At 38.3% G+C, this 12,705-nt stretch overlaps 1 protein-coding gene across 1 annotated transcript; it reads right to left on the bottom strand.

Annotated features, from left to right (window-relative positions):
* Positions 1-4,028: 4,028 nt before the first annotated feature.
* Positions 4,029-11,980, bottom strand: LOC147346314 (uncharacterized). Its single transcript, XM_086372440.1, has 4 exons — positions 11,832-11,980; positions 11,070-11,177; positions 8,132-8,212; positions 4,029-7,273 (listed from the first exon to the last, which is right to left on the bottom strand). The coding sequence occupies exons 2-4, from the start codon at positions 11,124-11,126 to the stop codon at positions 6,929-6,931; spliced, it is 483 nt and encodes a 160-aa protein (XP_086228566.1). The 5' UTR covers positions 11,127-11,177; positions 11,832-11,980; the 3' UTR covers positions 4,029-6,928.
* Positions 11,981-12,705: the final 725 nt, after the last annotated feature.

Raw genomic sequence — 12,705 nt, 5'->3', positions numbered from 1 at the left:
GCTTTGAGGTAACCATGTCATCATACTTAGTCAGAAGCTTCAGTGAACCTGTAACATTTTTCTTAGTTGTGTCAATACTAATTGTAATTTTTTAAATAAATTATTTATTAAAAGAGGAGAGAAGGCCAAAAACATGCTAGGTGGCAAGGGAATACCATCTTTGAGCTAAGAAGTCACCATTATTCTCAGATAACAATTATCAAACCTTGCCAGGCTGCTTCACAATTCTTAATCTATTCACTCTTCACAATAGACTTACACAGTAAATGATCTTTTTTATCTCCACATTTTGATGAGAAAACTGACACAGAGAGGTAGGTAATTTGCCAAAGGTCACATAGTAAGTGAGAGAACTAGGTTTCAAGTCCTGGTTGCCTAGTTTTAGACTCTCTACATTTTAACTGCTCTAATACTACATTAAGAGAGAAACATAAACCCCTTTGTGACCTGGAAAGAAGAAAACCTGGTTCTTGGGGAAAATGAAAAGTGCAGATATGATGCAGAAAATATGAAGACTACACTGGCATCATTATTTTCTGTCTTCCAACTGGAAATAAAAGTACATAAAAATGAGGTACTATTAATAAAATGGGAATTAAACACATTCGTACATGGAGGAAGCAAATCAAGATGGAAGTGAGAAAATGTAAAGTGAAAATTTCGCATTAGTGCAGAACCCCAGATCTTAGTTCAGGCAACCTCAGCTTTGACACTAATACACCGCCCTGCGAGATAACACAGTTAAAGTCCTTTACAGGATACCTGCACACACCCAGCACTCGCCAAGCTTTACTCAGCTTCAGGTTCTTTATCTCAAAAGTGAAGAGTTTGGCTTGGATAATCTCCATGGTCCCTTTCTGTGCGGTGTTTCTGGGATGCAATCAGTGATTTACTTCATCAAATGCTTGCTCTGCAGTTTCTCTGTGTCAGACCCTGGGCTGGGCTCTGAGAAGATACATCCGGCATGACCTCCCTCCTCCCGGGAGGGGCTCTTGGTGCTCTCCTGTGTCCGCTGAACTCCTGGAGACTTGACTCCTCCGCCAGAGTGGCTGGCACCTGAGCCAGATCACTTTGACACTGTAATTGACCACATCTGACTCACAATTATTAGACAGTGTTAGAATTTTGCGATTGCCAGGATGTTAATAAAAGAGTATTAAAGAGTACATGGGGCTCTTTAAAGGGATTAGGAATTTGGAGTGAAATGTTCATCTCTTCATCTAACAATGTTTGGCTTTAGTTCTGGGGCAGAGACTCTGGGTTGGGCCCTAAAATCTATTCTCTTTGTTTTCCTTATAAATAGAACCATCAGTTGTACCTAGTCACACAAACACCCAGAATAATCATTGCATCTCTCATCTTTCTGACAGCTGTATGTGGCTGCATGACTAATTTCTGACAATGTGACATAATAAAAATTATTGTGTGCAATTTCTGAGAAATATTCTTAGAGGGAGGGCTTAAGCCCTTCATCCCTCTTTCTTTCTGTTGACTAGAATATAGATGTAATGACTGGAGCTTAAGCAGCCATTTTAAACTGTGAAATAGAAGCCAGATGCCAAGGATGTGGAACAATGAGATACAGGAATCCAGGTGTCTTATGACCAAAAAATTACTTTTTCAAAAGCTACCTTTAGTCTTTTAGTGTATATGAGAGAGAAGCTTTTATATATTATTTTTCTTCAACTTCATTATTATTTAGGAACATCTGTGACTTACAGTTGGATTTTATATCAACTGATACAAGAGTTCTTTGCATAATAAATAGTAAATAATCATTTGGGGCCTCTTGTTCTATCTGTAAGATAAGCCCATATCTTCCATTTAAGACAGTTGCAAATATAGAAGCAAATACAACTGATGCAAAAGTATCTGTATTTACAGTATTTTTTAAACTCAAACTACAGGTCCTTGAGAGCAAATCCACTCTACTTCTGGAAAAGATGACATTAGTGGTTGTGAACTGTTATTTTCTTTCTTTCTTTCTGTTGCCCTGCTTTTTGAGGGACATAACATTGTATAAGTTTAAGATGTACATGTTGATTTGATACATTTATATATTACAAAATGATTACCAATATAGCTTAGCTAACACATCTCTCAAATCACATAATTACCGCTTAAGATGTCTCTCAGTAAATTCCAAGTGTATAATACAGTATTACTAACCATAATCACTATGCTGTACATTAGATCCCCAGAATTTATCATCTTCAAACTAGAAGTTTGTACTCTTTGACCAGCTTCTCTCTATTTTCCCCACTCCCTCCTACTCCCCTGCCCCTGGTAACCACCTTTCTACTCTGTTTCTATGATTTCAGCTCTTTGTATATTCCTCAAGAAGTGAGATCATGTAATAATTGCCTCTGTCTGGCTTATTTCACTTACCATAGTATCTCCTAGTTCCATCAAGTCTCTGGGAACCACAATGGCTCTTGCTGCATGGCCCCTGCTTTTCTTTCCTATTACTGGTTATTTCTTCATTTCTTAGTTTGCCAGTCTAGGTGGGATGACATTGAAGTGGGAACTTTGTACAGTGCCCAAATGCTGGGGACACTGGTTAATCACTCTGCTCTTCCTTTCCTAGCAAAAGGAATCCTTTCTAGCTGAGGAATTCCCTCTTAGAAATGAACCAGGTCTGATGAAATTGTCTTTGAAGGTAAGGAGCACTTTGGATGACAAAGACAGATTCCCACAGAACTTGGAAAAGGCCCTCTGGATGCCATAGTAAAAGTTAGAAAGAGATAAGATAAAGTAGAAACATGTTTGACTTGATCATAACACCGATATTAGATGTCTGTCACTCTAATGGCAGTTATGAGATGCTTAGGAGATTATTAAAGAATCTAAAGACTAAGCAATTGAAAGTTCACAAATAATAATTTGTTTCAAAGTAGAGGTGGTTCCGAAGTTCAAAAGCTTTTGAAATTGAACAATATCAAAGTGAATGACTTACACAGTGTAACTTCTGAAAGCTTTTCCTAAAATAATTGTGAACATCATTATGGGGTAAAGTTGATTGTACCTATTAAAGTGGATTTTCAGTATAAGTAAATGGACCTATTTTGGAAACAAAATGCCCAATAGAACATTTTCTTAGTAAAGCATCCAAAGAAGTTTAATCGCACTCTTATTTGGTGAAGTGCATTTGAAAACTTAACATTTTAATCCCACAAGGATTACTTCACATTTAAGAATAAATAATGGACCTGAACATTTCTAGTAGATGTTTTAAATAGAGAATTTCCTGACTATTTTAAAATATATTATTGTCATTCAATACAGTGAATAAATTTTTGAAATAATAAATACTAGAAATATATGGTTTTAATACTTAATGAATAAATCATTATAATGGATGATTACATTCTTATTGAGTAAGCACACACTTCAGTATTTTCATAGTACTTTGAAAAATTTTAATCTGAGTAAAGTGTCTTAAATGGTGAAGACATTTTCCACAATGCTGCTTAATACTCTAAGATTTTACTAATATGACTTATAGGTGGAATCCTGAAAAGTGGTACCGAGGAACTCACTGGCAAAGCAGACAGAGAGACAGAGATTAGAGAACAAATTTACAGTTCACAAGGGGAAAGCGGGGAATAAATTGAGAGATTGGGATTGACAAATATTCACTGCTAGGCATAAAACAGATAACTAATGAGAATCTGCTGTTTAACACAGGAAACCCTACTCAGGACTTCCCAGGTGGCTCAGTGGTAAAGAATCCTCCTGCCCTGCAGGAGATGCAGGACACGTGGATTCGATCCCTGAGTCGGAAAGATCCCCCAGAGAAGGAACTGGCACCCCACCTGGCAGGCTACAGTCCGTGGAGTTGCAAAGAGTTGACCCAACAGCTGGGTACTGATCACTGGTAGACTAACTCTACCCAGTGCTCCCTAGTAACACAAATGGGAAGGAAATCCGAAAAGGAGGGGAGACGTGTAGATGTGTAATTGATTCACTTTGCTGTACAGCAGAAACTAACACAACATTGCAAAGCAACTATACCCCAAGAAAAATTAATTTAAAAAGAGATTTTATTAAACTGTAGAAGTCTAAAGCAATAAATGAATCTGAGAGCTCATTCACAATTCCATTTTATAAAGCACAGAAATCTGATGATCTCGGATAACCCTTATTACAATATCCTCCAATATTTAACGTAGGAAATTCATTGCTAAGAGCGTATTTGTTAAACACAATGAAGTTATTCTCCCGGTTTTACCATAGTGCATTCTGTATAATCTTAAAGAGCAAAGGAAGAAAAGAACGGCTTTTATCACATCCAGCTATTTCTAATGGCTTCTAAGATATGAAATTTTCTTTTAAATTCTTTACTAATGGTACATTCTGAGATCTTTGTATTAAAAGTTTTTTTTTCTTTTATATTGCAAAGCAAAATTTAAATCATATAAGGAAGTACATCTGAAACTAGGGAATTCAATCTTTCTTCTTCACAAGCATGTAAATCAAAAACACAATAGAAATGAATTGATTTAAAACTCTACTAGTAGCCACGAAAAGGAATTAATGTGAGTGAGTTAAACTGAGGTGGATGAACCAGGAGCCTGTTATACAGACTGAAGTTAAGTCAAAAAGAGAAAAACAAATATTGTATATTAACACATATATATGGAATCTAGAAAATTGATCCTGATGACCTTATTTTCAGGGCAGGAATAGAGATGCAGACAGAGAGAAGGGGCTTGTGGACACAGTGGGGAAGGGGAGGGTGGGGTGAATGCAGAGAGGAGCGCTGACATAGATAGATACACTATTGCGTGCAAAGCAGAGAGCTAGCCAGGAGCTGCTGTGTGACATGGGGCGCTTGGCTCGGTGCTCTGTGACCACCTGGAGGCGTGGGATGGGACAGAGGCTAAAGAGGGGGGGGATAAATAGAAATAGGAACCCCCCTGTAGCTCAGATGGTAAAGAATCTGCTTGCAATGCAGGAGACCCAGGTTCAGTCCCTGGGTCGGGAAGATCTTCTGGAGAAGGGCATGGCGACCCACTCCAGTATTCTTACCTGGAGAATGGACAGAGGAGCCTGGTGGGCTACAGTCCATGGGCTCGCAAAGAGTCAGACATGACTAAGCGACTAAGCACACACACATATACATAAATACTCGTGGCTGATTCACCTTGTCTTGGGGCAGAAGCCAACACAACACTGTAAAGCAATTGTCCTCTAATTTAAAAAAAAAAAACTCTACAAGGGAGAAATGCATGCACACTTTCTCCTTTTAGCCCATTAATCTCATCTAGAGCTTTGTGAAATTTGTAAAATTTATATAATGCCGTTTATCATTCTTAAATTCTATTATCAAATAATGTTGGTAAACTGTTTGAAAAACTTTTCAAAGTCTCAAAATTTTACATTTCCCTGTGTCTGAGAAATAATACTAGCTTCCCTAAAATAACAATTACCTAGAAAATGACCACATTTCTAATTTTTCTTTGGCAGAGCATAATTACTCAATAAAGCCCCAAGGTTTGTGTAATTTACATGTTCTATTATTGGCTATAGCAAGTGAACCTAGAATGGCATATAACATAAAATCTTTTAATGCTTTTGGAACCTATTTAGAACCTCCGATGCTGTGCCAAAGAGATCCTGGATCTGCTGCCACCCGTAGGGTCTGAGTCTGAACAGGAGCTGCCTTCTCTGAACCAGTCTTCCTCTTTTGTAGAGTTTGGAAGTTGAGGATGGAATGGGCAGGTTGATTTTAACCCCAAGGTCTCCAGAATAAAGTGATTATGTTTCTAGTGAGTGTTAAACACTCTAAATACAAGTAACATTGAACAAGGGTCTTGTGTTTCACACCAAATTATAAGCCATGTGCCGTCAAATTTACAAAGTATAAGACAAAATAAAAGTTCAAATTCTATAAGCAGCAGTTTATAATACTTTAAGCAAAATATAAAGTACAGAAAATAATATTGATAATATCAGAAAAAAGTATAGAGAAAATACACCATTTGTTATATTTGAAGTGTTTCTAAGTGTGTTTTGGATTTTCAATCTATTCAATCCCCTTAGCCCTCTCGTTTTGTGTTTTAATGATCTCCCCTTAAACTCCCACCTTTGTTTAACTTTCAGCCCTTCTCTGAAACATTTCTCGTTTCTAACCTCATTAATGTGTCCTCCTTTCACCCAATAGTAAGAAAGCTTCTGTAATGATGAATAGTTCCATAATAATTTGTGTTCGTTAACCACATTAGTTGAACACTTTCTTGTTGCCCTGCTGCTGCTGCTAAGTCACTTCAGTCGTGTCTGACTCTGTACGACCACATAGACGGCAGCCCACCAGGCTCGCCCGTGCCTGGGATTCTCCAGGCAAGAACACTGGAGTGGGTTGCCATTTCCTTCTCCAATGCATGAAAGTGAAAAGTGAAAGTGAAGTCGCTCTGTCGTGTCTGTGTCTGACTCGTAGCGACCCCATGAACTGCAGCCTACCAGGCTCCTCTGTCCATGGGATTTTCCAGGCAAGAGTACTGGAATACAAATACCGCGAAGAGTCAAGTATATGAGATTGGGAAATAATCAACAACTGGATCGTAAATACTGGCTTGAGAACCAACATCCAGGAGGCAGGCAGCTTCTCCAGCAATTGAAATCCTCACTAATGAGATTAAGATGGGGTGTACAGGATGAAAGGAAACTCTGGGCCCTAGCCAGGATGAATCAACTGAGCTCAGTTTAAATTTTTCTTTTCCAATCATTTGAAGACTGGAGGGTCCTCGACTGAGAACACTGACGTCATTCTCATATGGGACACAGCAAATGACTGAGCAAGAGGGCAAGTCTCATAAAGCTAAACGTTTTGGAACCTCTCGGCTGGAGGGGAGAATACCTTGGACATGCCTCGTTCAGGATCAGTGGATGGATCCGGTTTGAGGAGGGCTAAAGACCCCTCCAAATGTCATTCTTCATCTTCAATTTCAACTTCGTGGACCAACGTTGAGCTCATGGTCGTCTCTGTAGGAGTTGGGAGCCCCGGGGTAGAGGAGCTGTGGTTGTTCCCCGGGGTAGGAGGCAGAGTGCTCTGAGATACAGACAGGGAGGATGGGCCTGGAGATGGGGCAGCACCAGGAATGCAGGCGACATGATTGGACTTGCCGTCGGCATGAATGACGATGGTGGTGCCGGCGGCGGGCTTACCCAAGTGGACAAAATAGAAGAGCAGAACAACAAGGGCTGTGGCAATGAGACAGGCCAGCAGACACAGCAGAAACGTTTTCCAGGGTGACCTCGGCTTTGCCGTCGCCTGCACAGGGTCATGAAAAGTGAACATTTCAGCAAGAACACAGTGGTAACTTAGGCAAATGATTTCCATTAGAATATGGCTATTTTTTAAAATTACTACAAATGCTATAATTTAAATGAATAAATCATCTCTCTCCCTCTCTCTCCCTCTCTGTTTCACACACACACACACACACATACATATACACGCCTTGTCCACAAGTGCATAAGGACAAAATGTCCCCTCTGAGTTAACCCTTTGTATTAAAGCAATAAAGGCATCACCTTAAATTGCAAATAGGTTGCCTCGGGAATATATCACGTGATGACCTCATATCGGCTACTATACTTACAGTATAAATTAAATTATCTAATTGGCCATCCAGGAGAGAAAAACCAAAGACCGATCAGAACATGGAGACTGGTTACCTTGGAGTGATGGAAAGTGACCGGTATTTGGCTCACTGTCATCTCCCATTTTCAAATGACATTTTGAGATTTTGTAACTAGAAAATGATTCATTAAATACATTTTTGATCTTTTAAACATAAACAAAAGAAAGTTCGCTGCGCTTAGAAAGACATCAAAGTAGAAAAATGATCAGCTCTGGTACGGAGCAGGATCTTACAGGAAAAGACTACAGCACTGATAAATTACCAGGCCAGTGGGCCCCCTGTATTGCTCAGAGCTTGTGGAGTTACGGGGGTGAGGGGGTGCCCAAGGAGCACGGAGCCACTGAAGGGCAAGCAGTTGAGGAGGAGCTGAAGGAGAGGAGAACCCTTCAGAGGGGCTGACCGAGCAGAGCCTGTCTACCTTGCCTTGCCATCACCTCAAAGGACCAGTGAAGACGCCCCCCTGCCCCCCAGACCCCAAATCTCACCCACTGCGGCTGTAAGGTCACAACAGGCAATCTACAACCACAGTGTGCTCCTTCGTTTGAACCGTAGGGATTTCTGGGTAGCTGCAGAGAAAGAATGTTAACATCAACAATTCACCAGCCCTGATTTTTAAGGATGAAGAAAATTTATTTGATCTAGGCACATAAATTCATAAAACATGTAAAAAATTATTGAATCCAATATGTATTCCAGGAAGAACTGACCAAGATCTAGGAAAATCTGAAACTCTAATAAACAGTTTCATGATGTGAATTATACAAGTACATTTTTCATATTAAATGATCAAAGAAGGAAAATAATCATCTCAATGCTCACTGCTCATTTAACAAATTTCAGCATTTAAAAGTGGTAAAAGCAGACAAATGATACCAACCCCAAAGAACCAGAAGAAAAGAATAACTCCCAAATGTGATGAGCAACGTGACGAGGTCATTACCTCCAAGCAATGACCATAATATTTAACAGTAAAACATTCAGAGACATTCCTTTAAAGTCAGGAGAAGAGAAGAAAATCTCCTGCCACCAATTTCGGGTACTGGTTTTCTAGAAGTTCTCATCAGTGCGTATAAATAAGGGAAATGTGAAGACAAAATTAACATTATTTGCAGATGATATGATTGCCCTCAGTTCACTTCAGTTCAGTTCAGTCTCTCAGTCGTGTCCGACTCTTTGTGACCCCATGAATCACAGCACTCCAGGCCTCCGTGTCCATCACCATCTCCTGGAGTTCACTCAGACTCACGTCCATCGAGTGATCACGTCCATGATTGCCCTACAGAACCCCAAACAATTAACCAAATACTCTATAAATTATAAAGTAATAAGATCTCATCAAATTGACTGGTTATAAAAGTACAGAACATATGTGTAACAGTACTGTTTTATGTGTGGGAATGTGTATGTGTAATAGCAACTGCTATTTCTGGTAGTAGGAATGCATTTTAAATGGCTAAGCCTACAGTGGAAATTTGCTGTATGACTCAGGGAACTCAAACCGGGGCTCGAGACCAGGGCTTCCTCAATCTAGAGGGGTTGAAAGGGTGGGAGGTGGGAGGGAGATTCAAGAGGGATAGGACATATGTACACCTATGGCTAATTCATGTTGAGGTATGCAGAAATCAAGTCAATATTGTGAAACAACTATCAACCAATTAAAAATAAATAAATATAATTAAAAACAAACACAAAAATAAAATGGCTAAGCCTATAAAATGCCACACAACTTATGTAAAGAAGACCAAAAAACTTTACTAAAAAGCAAAAAGACAACTTGAATAACATCTTCTAAGAAAAGATTTCTGTAGTATAAGCTCTCAATTCTCTGAATATAAATTGAGAAAAATTTCATATGATAAAGCAATCAAAAGAATAAAATTAAATTGGATGGGGGGCAAGAAGCAAAATATTAGCAGTTTCTTTTTCCTCTGGGAGGAGTCATGGGTGATTTTTAAATTTTTTATTAGTAATTTTCTGTTTTTTCCAAATGTTCTAAAGTAAGAAAACAAACTCATAAAGAATTAAAAGAAAATATTCTACCCCTTGTTTCGGGGAATATAAGAGGTTGCCAGTCAGATTACTAGAAAATAGGAAATCCAAACGATTCCTTTTCATGGTCTCAGAGGTTGGTTTACTGGGTATTTTGCATAATTAATTATTTGACTTAATGGAATAAATTGCATAAATGCTTTTAACATGTGGGGAAAGGAGAAGGAAATAAAATGATGTACATATGATATTAAAGCAATGGAATTTTGCAGCTTCCATGGAATAAGAGGCATCCTATAAATCAGGTTTATGGTCATCTAGATATTGGATTCCCAAACTGAACACAAATACAACCTTCAAGTTGCAAAACAATTCTTATACCTAATCATATCTTCATGTTTATCTTGTCTGACTTTTCTCTTGGTTCGGCAACGTCAAGTTAATTATAAAATCCATTCTCTTTGTTAGAAAGCTAGTACTCAAGTTTTTTGAAAAGTAGCATCTTGTAAAGAAATGATTATATATGTGAGCAACCTGAGTTCAGTTTCTGTCACTAGTCATTTATAAGATGAAAGAATTTGTGTGAATGATGAATGGGACCCTTAATATGTTCTAAGAAATATGATGTAACGTTTTAAGCATAAGTCCCCCCACCATGAGACATTTTCCATAAATTTCTACCTTGGAAACAGGTAGGCCAATGAGAATAAATATTTTCATTGGATTTAAATATGTATGAATATAAACAATATTGTGAATATCTGCTATAAATATAACACTTCAAATCATCTACTAAAATCTTGTCCACTGATGTTATTATAAATTTCTGATATAAATATAAAAATTTAGGCAAAAAGTCTAATGTACAATTATCAAATGATGGTATAGCACAATTGGTTACTACAATTGGTACTACGTAACTCCCTCAATACTTGTGCCTCCTATTAGTAACATCCAGATTCCATTCATCCTCTAATAGTAAACATTAGGAAAAAAATGCAAGTTCAGCTTGGGGAGGGTTAAAAAATAAATGTAGAAAGCAAGAATGTTAGATATGAAAGAAGACATAATTCTTTATATGAATATATGTTTCATATACTCCAAAGTGAATGACGTTTGCATTCCCATCAAGAGCGTGGAACATTCCAGTTGCCCCATATTCCTCCCCTGTGCTTGGTTGATACGGTCAGTATCTTCAATATTACCTGTGTAGAGGTATCTTGCTATGGTCTGATTGCATTTCCCTAAATGGTTCAGCATGTTGAACATTTCCAATGTGTTCATTTGCCAGCTGTGTATCTTCTTTGATAAAATGTTTGTAACAGTTATTTTCCAGTTGGTAGTGAATGTTGGCTGATATTTCCCTTGTTATAAATAACTAAGAAAACAATAAAGGAAATGTGTTAGGGGAAAAAAGGTATGCACACTACTCACCAACTCAGTCGGGTTTTGTTCCATATCCACAGCGTGCTGCTGTTGCTTGCCATCCATTCTGGAAGGGCTGGTGTCTCCCGTGGAGCTCCAAAGATATCTGTATTCACTCTGTGGAGTAGAAGTTAGGGAATACTGAATTCATGCTGAATTAGTCATTGTGTATTTACTCAATCTAGATCATGCAAAGTAATTGTCATCCATTTCCTGGGAAATTTTCCAAATTCAACCCCAAAGTACACAACACATGTTAGTTGAGAAAAAAGTAGAAAAAATTTCCTCCCTTCCCAAAACAGCCTGCAGAAAATTATCTCAACTTTAGGACTCTAAGGATTCTGAGATGTAAACTCTTGCCTTCCTTATTTCACAAAATTTATTCAAAGTCACTGAAACTTGATTTCTCACAGGTGAGGAATTTAGTTTTTGCTTCTAAAAAGAAGCCTACAAAGCCACTCCTTGATTATGGATAGTGCAGAACTCTGTGGCTAAACAGAAGGCTTATGGTAATGACAAATTTCAAAAACCATCCAAAAATAAGACAATATTCAGATTACTGGATCATGATAAATGCAGGTGAATGATGAGTGAAGTCTTCTGTACCAAAGTCAGTAGCTCTCTTGAGATAGACGGGGGAAAGAAAACATCAGAATAGCTTTTACTAGAATTAAAGATAAAAATAGGAAATAAGTACACTTCAGTAGCTCTTAAGTATATAAATCAATGATTATTCACAGTGAATCTCATCTGCTGCTTAGCACACCGTACCTGGCTTTAGGCTATGAAATGAATTTGTCACCATTTCTGATGAATCCTGATCTTTGAGAGGAGCAGGAATCAGAAAAGAAAGACCTGCGTTAGTACTTCTCCACTTCTCACAAGGGCAAGTGTACATGACAAGCATGCAAAAGTGAGGTGGGGTTTCAGAGCAATCTGAGAGTTCCTGCAGTCTGACCCTTTGGCAAACCGGCACGCAGTAGAGCCTAGGGAAAAAATGACAAGATCTTTTTCATTCATGCATTTCACATAGGCCAACTTTGGGTGGGGAGGCAGTCGCTAGTGGCATGAATTTTCCAAAATATTAATAAATTTACAAAGATCCTAGTTCAAGAGCAGACATGTCTTCTTGTACATAATAGCTGTAATTACAAAAAAAAAAAAAGTTATGTAACTGAATTCCAAATCTCTGAATTTCTCTCTAAGGAAACAATAAATGACTTATGCTTTAAATCACTCTCAGTTGCTTTTTTCTTTTTCTTTCTTCTTCTTTTTAACCATATAATCAGAACAAATCTTGTTTCATTAACACAGTGTTGTTCTGATTGGACCCGAGTCCACTAGTATGTAATGGTTGGAGAACTTGGGATTTTCAAACTATAATTCAAACTTCTCAGTTGTGGCATAAATCTTAGCGTAGCAAAGAATGAGACAGAGTACCTGGAAAAGCTAGCGCCAGGAACCTGGCTCCCTACCTTTCTAAAAAAACATGGGTGACTACGCTTCATTACCAGCTCCGTCTCTGTGTGTGTTCAGTCATGTCTGACTCTTTGCGACCCCATGGACTGTAGGCTCTTCTGTCCATGGGATTTCCCAGGCAAGAATACCACAGTGGGTTGCCATTTTCTACACCAGAGGATTTTCC

This window comes from Bos grunniens, chromosome 24 (genome assembly GCF_055505025.1).
Source record: "Bos grunniens cultivar Pamir isolate PY7600 chromosome 24, Bosgru_T2T1.0, whole genome shotgun sequence".
Classification (NCBI taxonomy): Eukaryota; Metazoa; Chordata; class Mammalia; order Artiodactyla; family Bovidae; genus Bos; species Bos grunniens.
This window is presented reverse-complemented; position numbering and strand designations above follow the sequence as displayed.